The sequence below is a fragment of the Antrostomus carolinensis genome, unplaced genomic scaffold, assembly GCF_000700745.2.
Source record: "Antrostomus carolinensis isolate BGI_N321 unplaced genomic scaffold, ASM70074v2 scaffold17936, whole genome shotgun sequence".
Taxonomy (NCBI): Eukaryota; Metazoa; Chordata; class Aves; order Caprimulgiformes; family Caprimulgidae; genus Antrostomus; species Antrostomus carolinensis.
In genome coordinates, this window is record NW_010322682.1 from 11,093 (window position 1) to 29,514 (window position 18,422).

The window sequence follows — 18,422 nt, forward strand, 5'->3', positions numbered from 1 at the left end:
GAGGTATCTCTCCTGTAACACAAAGGTATTTGTATGTTATGGAAGTACACACTAAGTACTAGTAAGCTAAGTACTATAGCTCTGGTGAGAGAATAAGGCATCCTGCGTGGTGGTGAGCAGTGCTGCGACCTGCAGTGATGCTGGGAAGAAGAGGGGTGAGGGTCATGTTCATACCCAAAAACCTGTGTCAGAAAGGTAAAAGGAAAAGTCTCTCCTGCATAGCTAAGAAGTTGGAGGAAAGGAGTAAGGAGTAAAGCTAAAAGATTAAAGATACCAGGACGTCTTGGGCAGCTGATGGAGCTCTGGAAGGGTTTGATCCCAACACCTGGGGAATCTCCAGGTAAACGTGCCAAGAGCAGATATGGAGGGATGGACCTTCTTGACCATGTGCTCCAGGAAAGAGCCTGGCCAGGGCAAATGATGCAGCGTACCCACGGAGGAGGGAGGCAAGGGGTGGCCATGGGGTACTACTGGAAGGACAGGGGATTGCTTCAGGGCTACGAGGCTTTGCTTTTGCAGTCAGGTCTTGGGGATCTTGGCTTAAAGAGGTGAAAGCCTGAAGAAGTGGAAGGTTCCTTCTGATGCATGCATCTCTTCTTGCTGCTCCCTGTTAAAAACATTTTAGATAGATCCTGATGCTGTGTCTGTGGTGAATGAGCCTCATGGGCTCTGAAGTATTGCAGCTATAATAAATAAGCAACTGGGAGCATTTTTCCCCTATGAATTACTACCAGCTGTGTGAGGCTTTGGTTTTTTTACTCTGTCTCCCACTACATACCGGATAGTCAACAAAATTAAGATTACCATCAGGGATCTTGACTAATGCAGGGATTATTATTGTGGGGGTGGCTGTTTGCATCCAGAAGCCTAACTCTCTCTGCTTAATCTGTTACTCATTAGGGTCTAAGGTGTCTGTGTATCAACAGCCTTCTATTTCAAAGGGAAAAAGTGGAAACTGCCTTTGAGTTTGAGAGGCAGAGGTCTTGTGAAACCTCAGGGAGTAAACACTGAGGGTCTTGGGATAAAGACATCTTGCACACGATGCCATGGGCTGGGGTTAACTTCAGAGGTGAAGGGGGTCATCACAGACTACAAACCCCACGGCCTGGTGTTGCAGTGTGTCATTATCTTGTGCGATGAGGCCCCAGCCCTACCATTGCTGGCAACACCACCAGATCGCACAGCGAGCAGGAAATACCAGCGAGGAGCCCTTTCTCATGCTCCCGCCGCCCGCCCTTGGACGGCTCACAGGGAGCAGACATTGGGAACCGGCGCAACCCGGCCCCGTTCCATCTCCTGCCTCTGGACATGAGCAGCTCCTCGCATGAGCCAAGCTGGCTCCACTGGACCTGCTGGGCTGCCCAGTTTCTTAGCTGGGAGCCACCACTTGAGGAGCTGAAGTCTGCAGCCTGAGCAAGCTGCAGAGCATTGTCGGTGATGTTTGATGCCGACTGGGTGAAAATGATCTTGATGCACGTCCACTGGGAAGCTCATAGCCCATCTGGAGACCAGAAGGCTGTCCTCCCCTAGCAGCTGCGGCTCAGGCTGCATAACTGACCCCCAAGATCGTTCCTAAATCCAGGCGCAGATACCATAACGGTGGTGGCTTGCCTCCATCAGCTGCTGTGACATGATCCAGAGTCATGCTCTGAGGATCCAGGACATCTTCTGTCCGGTTGCATGCCTGATATGACTCCAAGACTTCATTAAACTTCACAGCCTGAGATAATTCTTCCTGTGTTGTTTGCGGGTTGGGTTTTCCCCTCTCTCTTGTGCTGCTGTCGAGCTGAGGGATTTAACCTGGGAGGGGCTGGACTTGCAGCGTTGCAGGGAGCGACTCTAGTCTGCAGCTCAGAGACCTCCGCTTGTGTCCAGGGAGCCGCTCAGATAATTCACTTAGTCTGGAGGGACCAAAGTTTCCCTGTGTTTGAACCCTGGGGTGACTTGGAGCTCAGTTCCTGCACTAACCCAGCAGTCATTGAGCTGTGCCTGATCCCCCACCATGGCTCTGCAACCCCCCCTCGCCATCCCAGCTCCTGGAGCATCTCTTGGGACCAACAGGAGCAAGAGGAATCTGGGGAGAAAGAGCAGGAATTCAGGTCTCCAACCCGCTGTCCGAGTGAATGTAAAAGCAGGCAAGTGGCCATACCCCAGTGAAGGGGCAGAGTTCAAGAGCACAGTTATTTTTAGTAATAATTTTGGAATGGAAAATGTCTTTCAGCTTAATGAGCTTGTTTCTTATATCCTTTTAAAGTGCTGCTCTTTAAACCAGCTGGTTAAATGATGCTGGGTTTGTTTTTTGTTTGGAAGGATACTCTTAGGTTGAGAAAAAGCTTTTGGTTGATGATTTTTCTCTCATTACTTTAGCAATGTTGCTGTTTGTTTATATTTCGCAGTTTCTGTCTTTTGAGATTGAAGTGAGTTTTGTTTTCCAGAGCTGTTCCTCATGTGAAGAAACTGCATGCAAAGGTTTTAATCCACTTTTTAACACTCCATTTCATTGAATTTACATTTTTTATAACATCACAGCAGTATTTTGCCTATCTGAAAAATGCCGTATTCAGTTGAAATGTTGGAGAAAACACCACCATTTATTTTTCATACCTCAGCTTTTGAGGTTGGTTGCTGTAGTAGAAAGCTGCATCTTTGATAAAAAAGGGAGGCACACGAAAGCAAAGCAGAGGAAACACTGTCTGAATTAGTTTCCTCAGCTATCATGGCTTTTTTCGATATAAACAGGTACCTCAGGCATAAGTGCTTCAAGATGCTGATGATACACAGCTAAGATGGAGCATCATAAAAAGGCAGCAGAGCCTAATAAATTCCATGGCTAGTGAAACAGAAATCCCCAATAACCCTCCACCCAGCACTTCAGAAATAAAGCAGCCACCCACTCATAGGCTCAGAGGAGACTAAGCAGGGTTTTGGGTCTTGGAGGCCACCAGAGCCCCCAGGCTCTCCAGGAGGAGGGTGGTGTGTCCTAAAGATGCAGGGACATGTCCCCAGAAGTCCATCCAGGTTGGAGTGATATGGGAAGCAGCATCATCCTTGTTTGTTGTGTGGATCCCTGTATGTGCTGGGGAATGGCAAGGAGCAAAGGGAGTGAGGTGGGAGAGGATCAGAGAGTGCTAAGAAGAATGGGAGAGCCAAGGCCAAAAAATGCGTCTTCCATTCCCCAGCACCTTTCACACTGTCCAAGAACCAGGCTGAGCGTCGGTGCCTGCTCCCGCGATGCTGGGCTCTCCATGCCCAAGGACTCCAGATGCTGGAGAAAACCCCATTCAGTCCATTTTTGATGGGTGTGAATTATCCTTCCCCCTCCTCTTCCATGAAGAGGAACAAACCCCAGCCAGTCATCCACAAGGATGGATTTTCCTCTGAAACAAGCGCTCATCTCTGGGTAAGTGGTAATTAGGAGCTGTCGTAGCCTCCAGCTCTTTCCCAGCAAACAAACAAGGCTGCCATGCTCTTCCTGATGGGAGTCTCAGAAATGCCTCTGCCTCTGTGGAGAATCCTGTCCCCTCTGTGTCTCTCCCTCCCCTTGTTAATATTCCTGCAGCACAAAAGCGCGGTGCCCCGAGCGTGGCAGTGCCCATGGCGGGCGGCCATGCCATGACGTGGGAGACCCAGCTGCGAGCGCCCGTGTTGCATCTATGACCAGGCTTTAAAAACAGAGCACGTGCTTGACATCTTTCTTTCTTCTTCTTCTTCTTTTCTTTTTTTTTTTTTTTTAATCTAATTAGTCTGCAGATCACAGCATCAGGTTTCTCCTCACAAGCCTGAGGTTTAAAAAGCAAAGAACTTTTGTTGGAGGATGGAATTCTGGGATGTTCACACATCTCAAAGACCAGGGACTTAACAACATTCATCACAAGGCTTGTGATGAAGTAGCAGGAGTTGGGGACGCTGCAGTGGTTTCTCAGCAGTGTCTTCCAAGTCCTCCCCAGAACCTCAGCGAGCAGCTTGTTCTTCTTCAGCAGCTGGAAAGTTCATTACTCAACTGCAGCAACCCACCCTAGTTGGTTTGGGCACCTGAGCTGGTTGGTTGTTCACTTTGCAGTGGACTCAAACCTGCTTATGTAGCCATCAGATGCTGCACCACAAGCAAAGGCAGGATGTCTAGTCTTGATGTGTACACCAGCAGAGGATGGATCTGGCATTTTTGCACATCAGGCCTCAGAATCAGGCATCTGAGGCTCATCTGCAATCCACGGGATGAGATGTTTTGGTTCTTAAACACAGAGAGGTCACCAAGAAGTGTTCTTGACACATGGGACTCTCTATCTTGCTGTATCATGGCCTGGGGATGTGCAGATGGACTGGAGAAGCTTGAGATGAAAAATGACAGCAATTGGCCTTAGGCAGGTACAGGCCAAATCAAGTAGAATGACATGAGAGCCTCTTCATCAGGTGCCATGGAAAACACAGGCTTCTGTCCTTGGCTCGGCTGAGACATAGCTGGAGGTGGTGGGGCTGCCTCTCAGAGCTCTTTGACTACAACATCTTTTTTTCTCCTGAAGTGGAGTGCAAGGTTTAAATGTTTCCCTTATGTTAAGAAAATCAGACTAGAAAACCTCTCAACCATATGAATCTCCTTGAAGAAAAATAAAAACATTGGCACAGCCATCAACCCAAGAGGAGAGCGCGTAGAAGCTCATCTCTGAAAACCCAATGTGGCAGACGGGGCTGGTGTAACAATGGCTTTGCCTCGCAGGAGAGTGTTTTCTGGGTCACAGCAAGGAATGTGCCTGGCTCACCTCCTGCACTGAAGATGAATAGACCCGCACCAAGTACCGCCCTCATGACCAGAAAAATCAACATTGCTGGGAACAGCACAGTCCTAAGAGTGGATCTCATCTAACACCTGCAGTCTGAGCGGTGGTGATGTGGAAGGACAAGGACACGAGCTCCTCTCAATGGCTTCCCCACATCCATGCCAGACAAGCCCCATAGTTTGTCCAGAAAAGCTCATCTGCTGAGGCACTAATTGAGTGTGATGGGAGATGGGAGGGTCATGCTGGTCTTGCAGAGCCCTTGCCAGCCCTTCCCTCCTCCTGGTGAGCAGCGGCTCTGCCCACAGCAGCGGGGATGGGTTTTCCAGCCTTCCACCTCATTATCCCCATCCTAGTGCAGGAGGAGCAAGACAGCCCAACGGAGGTTTGGGAAGGTCCTTGTAGGTCATGCTGTGAAGTGGCTTGTTATCACAGGCACTCAGTGGTTTAATCCTCTTCCTGAGGTCTCCTCTCGAACAGAAGCTAGATGTCTCCTTACCCACCCAGCTAAGCCAAAGGGCACAGTGTAGAGGAGGCATGAATGATGAGCAAGAGAAGGCAGCCAGCAGCAGGACCAGCTCCTTTGAATTGTCATGCTGTGTCCTTGCTAATTCTCTGAAGCATCACGTGTGAGGCAGGAGGGAGAAGCATCTTGTGACCTCTCCAGAGTTGAGAATATTTATTTTTTCTTAAGTATACATTGATTGTGCCACAAGGGAGAATTTGGTTGGAGGAGCCAGTCACAGAACCTTTGGGGTTTTTTGTCTTTATCCTGTGAGTTCAGAATTTACATGAAAGGAAAATCCAGCAGAAGCAACAAGAACCGAATGATATAATGATCTTTGTTTCTAAATTTTACTGTGTTACAGGGATGGAGCACCATCCATCCCGGCCCACAAGACTTCTGGGAAGCCGAGAAGAACAAGGTATTCCCATTTCAATATTACCAGACAAACTGCCATGCAGCTACCACATTTGTATTTCTCTTTTTAGATAGATAAATAAAAAACCAAAGCCACAAAGATAGCCAGCTCCCAGACCAAATCCACTTGAAAAATGTATTTTTGCCATCTCCACTGTGGGTTTTTTGACTAATCCCCAGTGGGAGTGGCAAGTAGACTTCAGAGGTGAGGTCCTAGGTCTTTATGGTGAGGGGTCTTCTCACTACTGAAGATTTTCCTTCACATAAATGTCCCATATCGCACGATTTTTCTTAAAAAAGCTGATTTGCTTGAGTCCTTGCTCCTTCTTTCCTTCTCCCTACCCCACCTGCTATTTTTTCTGACATCTCAAGAAACACTTTGGCTGCATCCACAGAGATGTCCATGTCTTGGAACCCATAATTTACAAGCATCTTGAATGTCATCTGCAAATCCCTGTGCCTTTCAGGACAATGTGTTGGGCTTGCCACCCCTGGAGCTGTATGATGCTTCAGGGTGAATCTGAAACTAGGAAAGTGGAGATGCTGGATTTGATTAATTCAGTCTCTGGATCTGAAAGAGGGACACGCTTGGAAGAACAAGGTGACACTAAGATGACCATTGGAGGGGAGTTCATGTATGCACTGACAACTGTAACCCAAGGCCAGTCACAGAGCTGTTGCAGGAGCAAACCCGTTGCTCACATGAAGAACAAAGCTGTTGCCACTTCATTCCTCAAGCTGCCCGTAGGGACAGAAAATAGGATCTACAACTGAATCAACATCTAGAGGAGTCGCTGCCTCGCAGGCATCCCCAAAAGCTACATCCAGCAGCTAGGGTTGGGCAGGTGTGCCATGTCGTTTCTAAGTGAGGAACAGGTCAGGTTCATAAACACCTGGTAACGCAAGTCCTGCAAGCAAGAAGCAACAGGACCTCATGTAGTAGTCAACTTGTCCTGCCAGATGCACACCTTGGTGAAGACCTCTGCTTGAAGCTGCTTCTGAGTGGGAAAGGAGGATAATAATGTCTCTGAGCTCAGCGTTGGGAAACAGGCACTGCTTTCCAGCATTCCAGAGAGCCAAGGATATGGGATGGATGGAGGTCATCCAAGCTGCAGGGAGGGGATCGCAGAGTGATGCCAGCCTTGTCCTGGCTTTGGAGAGGGCTGACTGGTCTTGGAAACAAGGGGGTAGCAAAGCAGGTAACGTTTTCCCTGTCAATGGCTTGGTTCATCTTTGGACCTGACATACTCGGTGTGAATACACCATCTGATCTGCCTGGTGTGTCTTTGCTGTGGCAGCCAGCTGGGCAGGGGCAAGTGTTGAGGATTTTGGGTGGGATGGCCCAGCTTTCTGCTGACCAGCTCCTCAGTGAGCAGCAGCATCAACTTTCTGGTGCAGCAGCTCCAAGCACAGATCAATAGAAATAACTACTTATATGTATAATCTCTTTGCATCTGTCTCTTCCATCTATCATTCATATCATCTAGATTCAGCCTAATCACTAGCAAACGCCGTCGTGATGACCTGTAAAGTTCATTCTCCTGTAATGCTTCAGGTGTATCTGATTCTTCACCCCCAAGAATGTGACTGTTGGTTTTGATGAGGCTGACATTTGCAGATTTAAGTTTTATGTAGCCACTGTCTCCCCAGACCTCTGCAATGCTTTCCCACAGATCCCAGCATCCAACTAAGTCATTGGCAGCTGAGCAAGAAGATGTGTTTTTTGGATTAACATCCCTTCCCAGAGGAGTGGTCCCAGTGGTGGAAGCTGTCCTTGTGTGGTTGCTCTCAGAGCGAGGAACCATGCTTTGTACCTTTATCCTTGAAACCTGCTGCAACTGTGCATCAGGTCTTTGGCATTTAAGTCATTTTATAAAATCTCATTTGTTGAGGGTTTGCCTTTCTCTTAGGCTTTTCTGTTATTTAGTAGGTGTTTTATCTTTTCTAATGTGCCCAAAGGAGTTTTGGTGCATCTGTGCTGTTGAGGAAGGGCTGGCATTAAGCAAAAATGTCTAGCCTTTTGATGATTGAGAAAGCAGGAGTTAGGGGTGGAGGGAGAAATTTAAGCAGGATTTTATGTTGGCCTGAAAAAGTGAAGAGAAGAATCCGTGCCACACAAGAGCCAGATGGACAAAAGCCACGACACAAATCTGAGCTCTGACAGCAGCAACCTACCTGGCTCTGGCAGACCAAGCAGAAAACGTTGCGTGGGCTTTGGGAGCCACTACAGCCCATAAACTTAAGAGCAGTTCACAAAAAATAACCTCTTGGTTTTTTGTGTAACAGCTTTCACATGGAAGGAGTCTGAACACTGTTGATGGGGCTGGTGCGGGAGGGGAGGGTGAGCAGTGGAAATCAGCCCCAGGCCTCCGCGTGCTGGGCTGGAGCTGGGTTAATGGGATCAGCCATTATAGGACTGATCAGTCCATATAGGACTCTTTTAGCATGTGTTTTAATTTCCTGTTTTTTGAGAAATAACTTTCATATTCCAGGTTTTATTTTTTTGCACTTGGCATGGAGCTGGTCCTACTAAACACCTAAAAAGCCTTATTGTGTTACAGACAGCTCTGATTTCCCTAGAACAATACCTGTGCCCCTGCTGCTTTCTCTTAACTTCACATAACCAGCTTCAAATTCAGCAGAGAGGTAAAGAGTTAGGATAATTGTCAATTTTCCATTACTGAATGCCTCATTCAGTCCTCAACAAAGAGCTAGAGAAGTTCAGGGAGTTGTCTCTCATGTTGGAAACTCCTGTTGCTTGGGCTGTTCTGGGCTAAAACGTACTGTGGGAAACAACGGTGTGTGGAAAAGTGTGTGATTTAGAGTATGTAACATGATGATTGAAAGAGAGAGAGTTACCCGTGTAACTGTCTGCCTAACTCTACTTCCCAGGCTTAGGGAAAGTCTGTCTGCTGTTTTAAAGTGAGATCGTTATAAATAATAATGCTATTAGCATCTAATAAGCGTTTTTCATCTATGCACTGTTCAGATGTTAACTCATCAGCATGTGACATCCTTCTGGCTAGATGACTCCTACCACACAGGATTTGGGACAGGTCTCTCCTGTTGCCCAGGGACAAAGGCAGGATGGTGGTTTGCCTGGAGTGGTGCCGGCAGATCCCTGCTCCCAGCTCCTGTCCCACGGTAGCACCATCCTACCACAGAGCCTTGTGGCACTCATTAGCATCACTGATGGACCAGGAATCTAGGTTGCAGGATGTGACCTCCATGGAAATTCAGCACTAACAAGCTCAGAAGATTGTTGAACTCTAGACTTATGCTTTAAACTGACTGATTTATCTTTTTTTTTTTTAGGATTCTCTTATGTGATCCCTTCACCCATCCATTTCCCTCTCCCACGATGACTCGCTATGTTGCTTCCTTTGCTTTTCATCATGTCCTTAACCTTTTTGCTTCCAGGACTTCTCCCTCTGCAGAAGGAGGCGTTTCCTGACACAGGCCAGGTCTGAGCAGGAGTCTCCCTTGCTGTATTCCCAGGGGAACGCACACGGAGCAGCTCTCCCAGGCCAGGGCTGCTCGGTGGCTTCCCCAAACCTCCTTGGACACCCCTTGGACTGCTCAAACCTGAGACCCGCTGACCACACTGGTGGAAAAACAAGTCATCAGATGTGTGTGGGCTCAGGTCACAAGGACTGAGGATGCTTTAGGTTTTCATGGCTACGCAGCACCCATAGCTCCATGGATCTTCAGGGTCCCAGCTCAGCACGTGACACCGTGGCTGGGAGCCCAAGGCTGACACTGTCCCTCCTCTGTCCACTTCCAGCCGTCCAGGAGGAGAGGCAGCGAGGGAAGGACCGCAATGAGAATGAAGTGGAGTCAACAAGTACTGCTAATGAGGACATGCCCGTGGAAAAGATCTTGGAAGCTGAACTTGCCGTGGAGCCAAAGACAGAGACGTACATTGAAGCAAATATGGGCTTGACGCCAAGCTCGGTAAGGCAGCTTTCCCTTTGGCCCCATCCTGGGCACACGGGGCAAAGGGATGTTTTGTGGGGCCTTGGGATTGACCTACAGCAGCGAGCCTAGGTCAGAGAGGGGTTATCTTACGGGAAAAGAAGTAAGTAGAGCTCAGAAATGTAACTTCTTAGCTCTGCTGTAGACTCCCTGTGTGAGCTTAGATGGAAGTATGAGGAAAACAAACCCCTGTGCAACCACCAGCACTGGGGCTTCTCTGTCTCATTGCTGTAGTGAAGGAAGAGATACTGTAAGGCCTAATTAGAAAGACTCACAGAGAAGATTTCACTTTAGTTAACAGCCTTTAGTGCTAAAAGGCAAGGAGACACTCCTTGAAGAGCTCAGATTCCAATCAAGCCAGTAAACAGAGCCGTGCAGCTGAAGTGCAAAGAGGTAAGAGTTATAAAATTGGGGTGTGACTTTTAAGATGCAGAATTATACAGCTGCTTGGCTGTAAGAAAATAAAACCTGGAGAAGGTTGCTTTCAAGTTCCTTTCCCAAGCTTGCATTATAACTGGACCTGCTCGAAGCAACCAGGCTGTAACAGGACCTTGTGTAAACAAGAGATAGCTGACAGGGAAATAGGAAGAGAGTGAGAAGCTGTGGTGAGGGAAGCTGTCTTGGTCCCTTTCCTAAGAAATTCCCTTATCAGCAGGTTATAGCCTTGCTTAGAGAAAGCCTCCCTGCAAAGCAGCTACCTCCAAATGTGAGAGGCAACTTCTCTGAAATTCTGTTTGTGGACAGACCCTATGCAAAGCCCTCATAAAGAGCCCTGTTGCAGAGCAAGTACTTGCTGCCCAGTCTAGGCAGCATTTAGGATCCAGTCCCCATTCCTCAATAGCCCCTGGTCCTGTGAAATTACTGGGAATAGAGGGAAGGTAGGACTGCAATTGGGGCAACTAATACAGCAGTATGTCAGGATAATTACCCCTGGCCCTGGGTACACTGGGGAGCCCTTGGGGTACTGAGGGACTGGAAGGTCTCAAAGCAAAGAGTTAGAGGGCAAAAATATAGCAGTATGTCAGGATAATTACTCCTGGCCCTGGGTACACTGGGGAGCCCTGGGGTACTGAGGGACTGGAAAGTCTCAAAGCAAAGAGTTAGAGGGCAAAAATAAATTGCCATGTGCCGTTGCGTGTGTGCTTTTGGGGCCAGGGTCAGCTGCACAGGTTTAATTTCTCATTTGCCTTATGACGATGCCTTCTGGCAGGCACCCACCATCCCATGGCATGCTCTGTTAACGGGGAAGATATTGCTGCTGCAAGGGGTCATCGGGGCTGTGGAGGGTATAAATTACCCCAGTACCCTGCTAGCTATTGCCAGGCTTGCTGCTGGGGAGGGGAGAGGCTGGAGGGAGGTGACATCCATCTCCTGGCTGCCCGGCAGTTCTTCAGAGGAGCACAGCTAACCCAGGAGAGCAGGATCATATGCTGAAATATCCCTATTGCTCTGTGCTAGGTGTCTGTGAGGCTGAGATGATGAAATGCAGCTATTTCTGGGAAGTGGAAGGACTCGGCAGTATTTATTTTCTGCTACAATAATACTTTATCTCTTTCTTCATATGAGACTGGAGGATTGAGCTGGGAATACCTTATCTGGCAGGGCTTGACAAGAGATCTCAGAGTCAGGCTGCTCCTTGTAGGAGTCTACGTCTTAACTGCCTCTATGGGGTGATGCTCTTCTTGGCCTTTACCTACAAGGACACTTTATGGCTGACTTGCTAAGTGAGGCTTTTCATCCTAAACCTTCCTACTACAGACAAAGACAATTCCTAAGTGCAGCTCTCCAGAAGCAGACACAAGGCCAGGATGCTCCCCTGCATTTGAGAGCCGGGGCAACAATGCCCACCAGCCAGAGGGTCCCATCACCACAAAGCTCTGAGGGACTTTTTTGGAGGGGGCAGCTCAGCCATGGTTAGCGTAGGGCTCGGAGAGACTCTGACGGTTATCAGGATTAAAAAGACTTCAGGGGAGTTGTAGCCAGCGTTGTGCTGACTTGAAAACAAACCCCAGAGAGCGAGCTGAAATAAATGGCTTCGTCTGGCACTGCCTCTCCTCAGCCTCTTGTAGCAAATTGAAAGCCAGTTCCTGCATAATTCAACACGCATTACTGTGAACAAGGATGTGTGTTGCATCTAAATAGAAGCAGGAGGCTTGTTGAAATGCTCTATTATTGTCAAGCGGCTTCTGTCCGATGAGGTGACATTTGTAGCAGGTTTAGCAGATGTATGAGATCAGCAGCTCGCAGTGACGAGGCCACTGGATGAGGCGAGGGAAGACAGAGGAGCTGCCCTCCTCCCAGCCCTCCCCAGAGAGCCCGTGTGATGGAAACGCAGACAGATTCAGTCCCTGATAGACACAGAGTAAAGCACAAGCTGTTTTCTATTAACCTGGTACGTTAGATCATAGCATCACAGAATCACAGACTGGTTTGGGTTGGGAGGGACCTCAAAGCTCATCCAGTTCCAACCCCCCTGCCATCAGCAGGGACACCTTCCACTAGACCAGGTTGCTCAAAGCCTCATCCAACCTGGCCTTGAAAACTTCCAGGGAGGAGCAGCCGCAGCTTCTATGGGCAACCTGGGCAAGTGTCTCACCACCCTCACAGCAAAGAATTTCTTCCTAGTATCTCATCTAAACCTCCCCTCTTCCATTTTAAAGCCATTAAATACATCCTTCTCTTTGTATCCCTGCACCTTACTCCAGCTGTGTTGAACACTGCTGGTGAGCTGGAGAACTCCAGCGTTTGCAAAGACGTTTCCACTGTGCTGTGCCAGGCTGGGATGGAGATGGCAGAGTGCTGTAGGAGTTAACACCCTCCTCTCCCAGATGCTCTTGTGTCTGTGACTGTCACCTTGTGCCATGGTCCCCTGTGCTGCTCTGAGAGCAGAGATCCCAACTCTGGTTGAGGGAGGTCCCTCTGCTTTGCCAGGCTGGCACTGATGCTGATTTCTTCCACCAAGGACAGTGTGGAGCCCAACTGTCGGGCTTCAGCATGGTCTTCAGAGCTGGTGAAAGGGGAGGGCAAGGGCTGTTCCAGCAGCCCTGATATCTAAACACGTTGCTGGTGAATTGTGCTGCTCTGAGTACGTGACCTAGGAGGGGACCTGTAGCTCTGTCCTGTCACCTTGATTGACACTGGAGAGGATGGGGTATGTTCATGGTTTGAAGCCCATGATGGGGAAAGGGGAGTACAGGGGGGTATGATCCTGGTGGTGGCGTGGACAGGATGGGGAAGAGTGCTGAGCCAGGCAGAAACCAGCCCTGCCAATCTGTTCTCCTTCTGTCTCCGGTGGTAGGAGAGTGCCAAGACTTGGCGTTTTGATGACCATCACTAAAACACTCACTTGAAGTAATTGCACCCCTGAGGCCCTGATAACAGCTCTTCAGCCGCTGCAAGTAGCTGCTAATTGCTATGGTTGTCTGGCTGCTGACCGTAGCAAAAGGGATAAACCCTGTAAGAGGTTCCCACATGTAAGGGAGCAGGGCTGCAGGATTCCTCCATGCTGTGTGTCCCAGCAAGTGCCAAGACCCCATGTGATCCCTGTCAGGAGCTGGGGACTGGCCGTATGCCCTGGTCTTACCTGTCCCCAGGCAGTATGCTGGGGTGTGAGGATGGGTTTTCCTCTGCCCCATGTCCCCAGCAGCCATGAAGCAGGGCTCCTGCAGTGTAAGCACCACCTCGGATGGGCTCCTGGCCACTGAAAGGCAAAGCCTGTAACTGAGAGGTGTTATCCCCATTAGCTCTTAATTGGCCTTTGAGCAGCTGGTTTCAAGTCACCATTTTCTGGAAGATGTCTCCAAGCTCCAGTTTTCCAGGAGGATCAGGTGCCTGTGTGTCCTTTCATTCTGTCACACTCCGGCACCGTGCCCTTGCTATTTACTGCAGGAGGGGATTTGCTTACCCTGCACCGGGAGGGTTTCTAGCACCGCCTTGCAGATCCCCTCCTGGAGACACACAGGGCCTTTTCAGACTGCAGGGATACTTTTAGCTGCCTCTCAAGCTGTGGTGATTAAGTTCTGCCAGGAACCACAGTGGTGGTTCCAGGAACTGCCATCTGAGGTGTAATTAAAGGCTGAGCACCAGTACGAAGCGCCAAAGGCTGGGCACAGCTTGTGCTGTCTGCAGAGCAGCGGTGATACAGCCTGGGCTGGGAGACCTGAAGTCTGGCTTGCTGCATCAGGGCAAAGTCCTAGAAATGGTGACAACCTGCCCAGAAGCAATCTCTAATAAAAGCTTTGGTAAAACCAACTAACTTTCCTATAATACCCCTTTCATGGGGCTGTGCAGGCATTTGTGGCTTCATGGGTCAGGTTCTCCTGGAGCACAGGGTCTCCCATAGGTCATGTCCTGCTCCGAGGCATGCTGGGCTCCATCCCCATCCCACCCCATGGGAGCTGGGACAACTTGGCTCTCCTCTCCACCTGGACTCTCCACCTGGCTGCTCCAGCTCGCTGGCCAAACTCAGACAACTTGAAGTTGGTGATGCTCCTATAGCTTGGGCCAAGGGTGTCCCTTCTGACCCTTTCTCAGGGCAGTGGTGGAGTCCCCATCCCTGGAGGGATTGAAGAGTCATGTAGACAAAGCGCTGAGGGACGTGGGTTAGTCGGGGACTTGTCAGTGTTGGGTTAGTGATTGGACTCGATCTTAAAGGGCTTTTCCAGTCAAGGCAATTCTGTGAAATCCCATCTTATCTCCCTTTGCTGGGGAAAAGCCCAGTCCCTGCTCACCTCTCCTTCCCCAGAGAAGAGCCCCAGCTCCCTCAGAGCGAGATTCCCTTTCCCTTGCACCCCCTGGGGAGCTGCCCCTGCTGGGCAGAGCAGGGAGGGAAAATCCCTGGACCGATGCTCCCTGCTCCTCAGCTGCCCTGCTGAACACGAGCCCATTCCCATCCATCTCTGCATGCAACAGGTGAAAATACTTCGAAGGCGGGTGCTCCTCAGCTTGCCAGATGCTGGTTATTTTAAGCCTGGAGAATGGGAGACATTGGCCACTGAGGCACAGAGTTTGTGTTTGCTGCCAGGGGACAGCAGAGGGGACCAGGCAGGGGTGACACTCAGCAGCATGGTCCTCATCTGCCCAGCCTGGGAGAGGAGTTTGCTGTAACACAGCCAGCTGATGGTGAGGAATGGCCTTGACCTGCTGAAACCCAGACTTGCTGGAGGGAGAGGTTATGCTGGTGTTCGTGTCTGCTCTGCCTCTGAATTCACATCCCTTCCCTCTGCGATCTGGGGGTGAAGTGAACACTCCTCCTCCGATTTGGAAACTGCTCTTTTAAGGACATGGAAGAAAAAGAATCGTATAATCAAAGCTGCTAGATATCAGCAGGGATTACAGTGGGATATGTGGAGGGGCTCATACATCCCTGTCCAGAGAGGTAAACCCTATGTACACACTTGTTCTAGCAAGGTATGTCTTTGCTGGGGTTAGACAGTCTCTTCCAGTTCCTAATCACAAGCCCACTTGAGCTGTTAGCAGTTCCTTTAAACAGGGATTTGGTGTGTTTAGGCTGACTGTCCTCCTTGAGAGCAGATGGTTTTTGTTACTGGATAATATTTCAAAGGAAAAGGTTTTTCTCTTTTTTCTGTAATGCCCCCTCTGGTGCTGGTTTATCGAGCTGGGAGCTGCTGGCACGGGGAATGTGTGTGTTGCGCGGTGCAGGAGCCTGCCCTTTCCTGAGCTGGTTTGATTCATTGGTCAGGGTGATGGATATTTGGTCTCAACACTCCTGGTTCCTGTTTTGGAGCTTGCTAAAAACTACTTAAAACCATCTGATGGAGAAGCCAAGTCACCTCCTTTCCCTGTGAGCGATAATGTCCGTTTCTGGGCTCCTCCCAACTTTGGTGTCCTTGCCTGCAGCAGGGAGACAGCAAGACCCTTCAGCAGCTCCTCCAGCTTCTGCTCTTCTCCTTGCTGTGCCTTCTCCCAACCTTTCAATCTCCTTCTCTTGGCAGCCCAATGACCCGGTGACAAACATATGCCAGGCAGCAGACAAACAGCTCTTCACCCTGGTGGAGTGGGCCAAGAGGATCCCTCACTTCTCCGAGCTGCCCCTGGACGACCAGGTCATCTTGCTCAGAGCAGGTGAGTGGGAACCATCTGGCACGGGGCCATAGGAGTGTTACATCTCACCGGTGACAGGTATTACGCTTAAATATAGGTCCCGGCAACTTGAAAGTCGTTAACTGATTCTGAGTAATAGCCTCCGATAATTCAATTGCTAAATAGGATTTTAAAAGCCCCAAGGGGATGCGTTGCTGACTGTGATCCAAAATGTGGCACCAGCTGCCGATCAGCTGAGAAATGCCCCGGCTTCATCTCTGATGAGATGTGCACTGGGTGATTGAAACCAAGGGAGCTACACACTGCCTTCCTCCCGAGCTGAGACTTGAAAGACAAAGTGGGCTTGGAACTCCATGAAATTTCATCAAACTAAAATGTTTGATCATAATTAAAACCAGAAAGGGGAGAAAAATATATTGGCCTCCCTCTCCCACCCACCAAGATGAAAATAAAATTATCCGGGCTTATTTTAAATTTCCTTGTGCAGCAGGGGGTCTGCAGGAATGGAGGCTTTGGGAGGTGAAAAGCCATGAGCTGTGAAAAGGGTCTTCTTCCATCCAGTAAATGCAAGACCTTGCTGCTGGGAGGCTGTGCACAAAGACAAGGGAGGGCAAGAAATCAAGAGCAGAGCTCAAGGAGAGTGCATTTTAGGCATCAAGCTCTTTGCATAGCTCACATCATTAGATAAGTGATTAAAAAATCTTTGGCTTGACGCAGCGGAGAGTTTTGCTCCCTTGAACAAAGAGGAAGGCAAGTTGTCAGTGGGCCAAGTCCCATACCCTTCCTGGACAGCTCCTGATAGCCATTTGGTGAAGGTGCTCTTCTGACTTTTACATGGGTGTGAGTATTGCCAGAGCTGTATCAGTGACCTCTCTGGAAAATAAACAAAATGTATTTTTGAAGAGGATCTTTAGAGCCTCTTATGAGAGTGAATGAGCAGGGGAAACATCTCTATAGAAATCTTAAAGGGCTTTCTGCAAATACCACAGGGAAGAACTGGATTCAGACAAAAAGCTACCTCTTTCTTTTGAAATGGAAATGGAAATGTGAAATGGAAACAAAACCCCCAACAAGAGTTCAAGGTTTCCCTTTCTCTTTAGAAGAAGGCTAATGAAAGCTGAACTGGAGACTTTCTGACCTGATGTTCTCTCCTTTGTGCTGGTGCTTGTTATGAGCAACTCTGAGCTGGCATCCTGGAGAGGCCAATCCATGGGGCAGGAGGAGAAGGGGCTGCAGACCCCATCGCATCCTGGATCTCATGGTGGCTCTAACCCCATGGCCGTGAGGTGGGCTGAGCATCTGGAGTAGCTCTGATAGACTCCTTGCCCCAAGTGTCTCTGTCGAGGCCTCAGATAACCTCCCTCAAGTCTTTTAACCAGTGGCTCTATCAATTATTGAGTGGGGGAGCAGCCTGCTGAGAACAGCTGCCCATGAAATATTTAAGTATATAAAATTTAGCTAAGAGCGTCAGTCAGACTCAGTCATGCATCCTTGGAGGCAAAATTAAGCAGAGCACGCATCTTTGGAGGAGCGGTGCTGGATGGGCCGGCAGGAGCTTTCCTCTAATCCTGAATCTTTTAAAAAGCTTCCCTCTCTGAGCTTTTTGGAGAAGGAAACTCAACTTTTAAAGCCTGTTTTCCCTAGGTTTTCTTGTTTCCAAGCTTGCTATAGCTGAGACAGCAATAACCTGAATTTTTCCCTGCATTGAGGCCAGCCTGGCAAAAGATGCTGAGCATCATGGCTCTGCAGCTGCAGTTCATTTTATATGGCTCGTGGGGAAACGTGGTAGTGAGACGAATTAACATGATGGTCACAGCACTGCCCGGTGCCTTCTCCACCCGAGAGGAACCAAAACATCCCCAGAGGCTGCAACCACCTTGTTGGATGAGAAAGGAGTCACAAGAGTCAAAAGAAATCTGCTCTGCTTCTCCAGAACTTGAGGTGAAATGCAAAACGCTTTGGGCAGACTTGTTTGAGCTCTGACTCAGATTTGCTGCCTGTGGTTGTACCTGGTTTTTTCTGCATGCCTCTTTATCTTGTCAGCTCTTTGGGGATGCTCTGGTGAAAGCACCAGATAGAAATAAGTTCCCCATTTCAGCTGAAACATCTCAGCTCTAAATGGGAATAATTCAGCTGAAGGATGCTGCTCTAAATGGGAATAATTCAGCTGAAGGATGCTGATTAATCCAGCGCTCCTTAGCTGGAATAAGCCCAGCACAGATGTCAGCAGCACCCCGCAGCCTCACCACTTTCAGATATTCTTGGCAAGCCAGAAGCTGGATTCGGCATTGCTGGGGCCATGCAGAGCCATGGCAGAGGGGTGTTGGGTGATGGCCAAGAGTCAGGGCAGAGTTGTGAAAACTGGTGCCAAGGGGGAAGGTTGTGAATGTTTGGAAATGTTGGTTTCTGTTGTTTGGAGCTGCAGGGAGGGTCTGCGTGTGGAGTTGCGGTGGATCTGCGTGTGATGGCTGGGGGGAGGCACCCGTGGCACCCACCTTTCTGTGGGTCTGGCTGCAGGAGGTCCTCCTCAGCCATGGAGCATGCTTCCTGCAGCCTCCTGGTGCACTCCCACGTCTTCTCTGTCCTCTTTGGGTTTCACAGTGTTGCAATCCCTCAGCAAGTGCCAAGCCTCGCCCAGTAAATAGCCAAATAAATGTTCCCGTGGTTGGGGCGGAAACATCCTGTGGCCA

General features: G+C 49.3%; 1 protein-coding gene across 1 annotated transcript in view; it reads left to right on the forward strand.

Moving 5' to 3' along the window:
- LOC104526783 (retinoic acid receptor RXR-alpha) overlaps window positions 1-18,422 on the forward strand; it is a 36,970-nt gene that overhangs the window by 10,076 nt on the left and 8,472 nt on the right. The window contains exons 4-5 of the mRNA XM_010170332.2: window positions 9,479-9,648; window positions 15,624-15,753. Coding sequence (XP_010168634.1) covers window positions 9,479-9,648; window positions 15,624-15,753 — 300 coding nt within the window. The remainder of the gene's footprint in view (window positions 1-9,478; window positions 9,649-15,623; window positions 15,754-18,422) is intronic.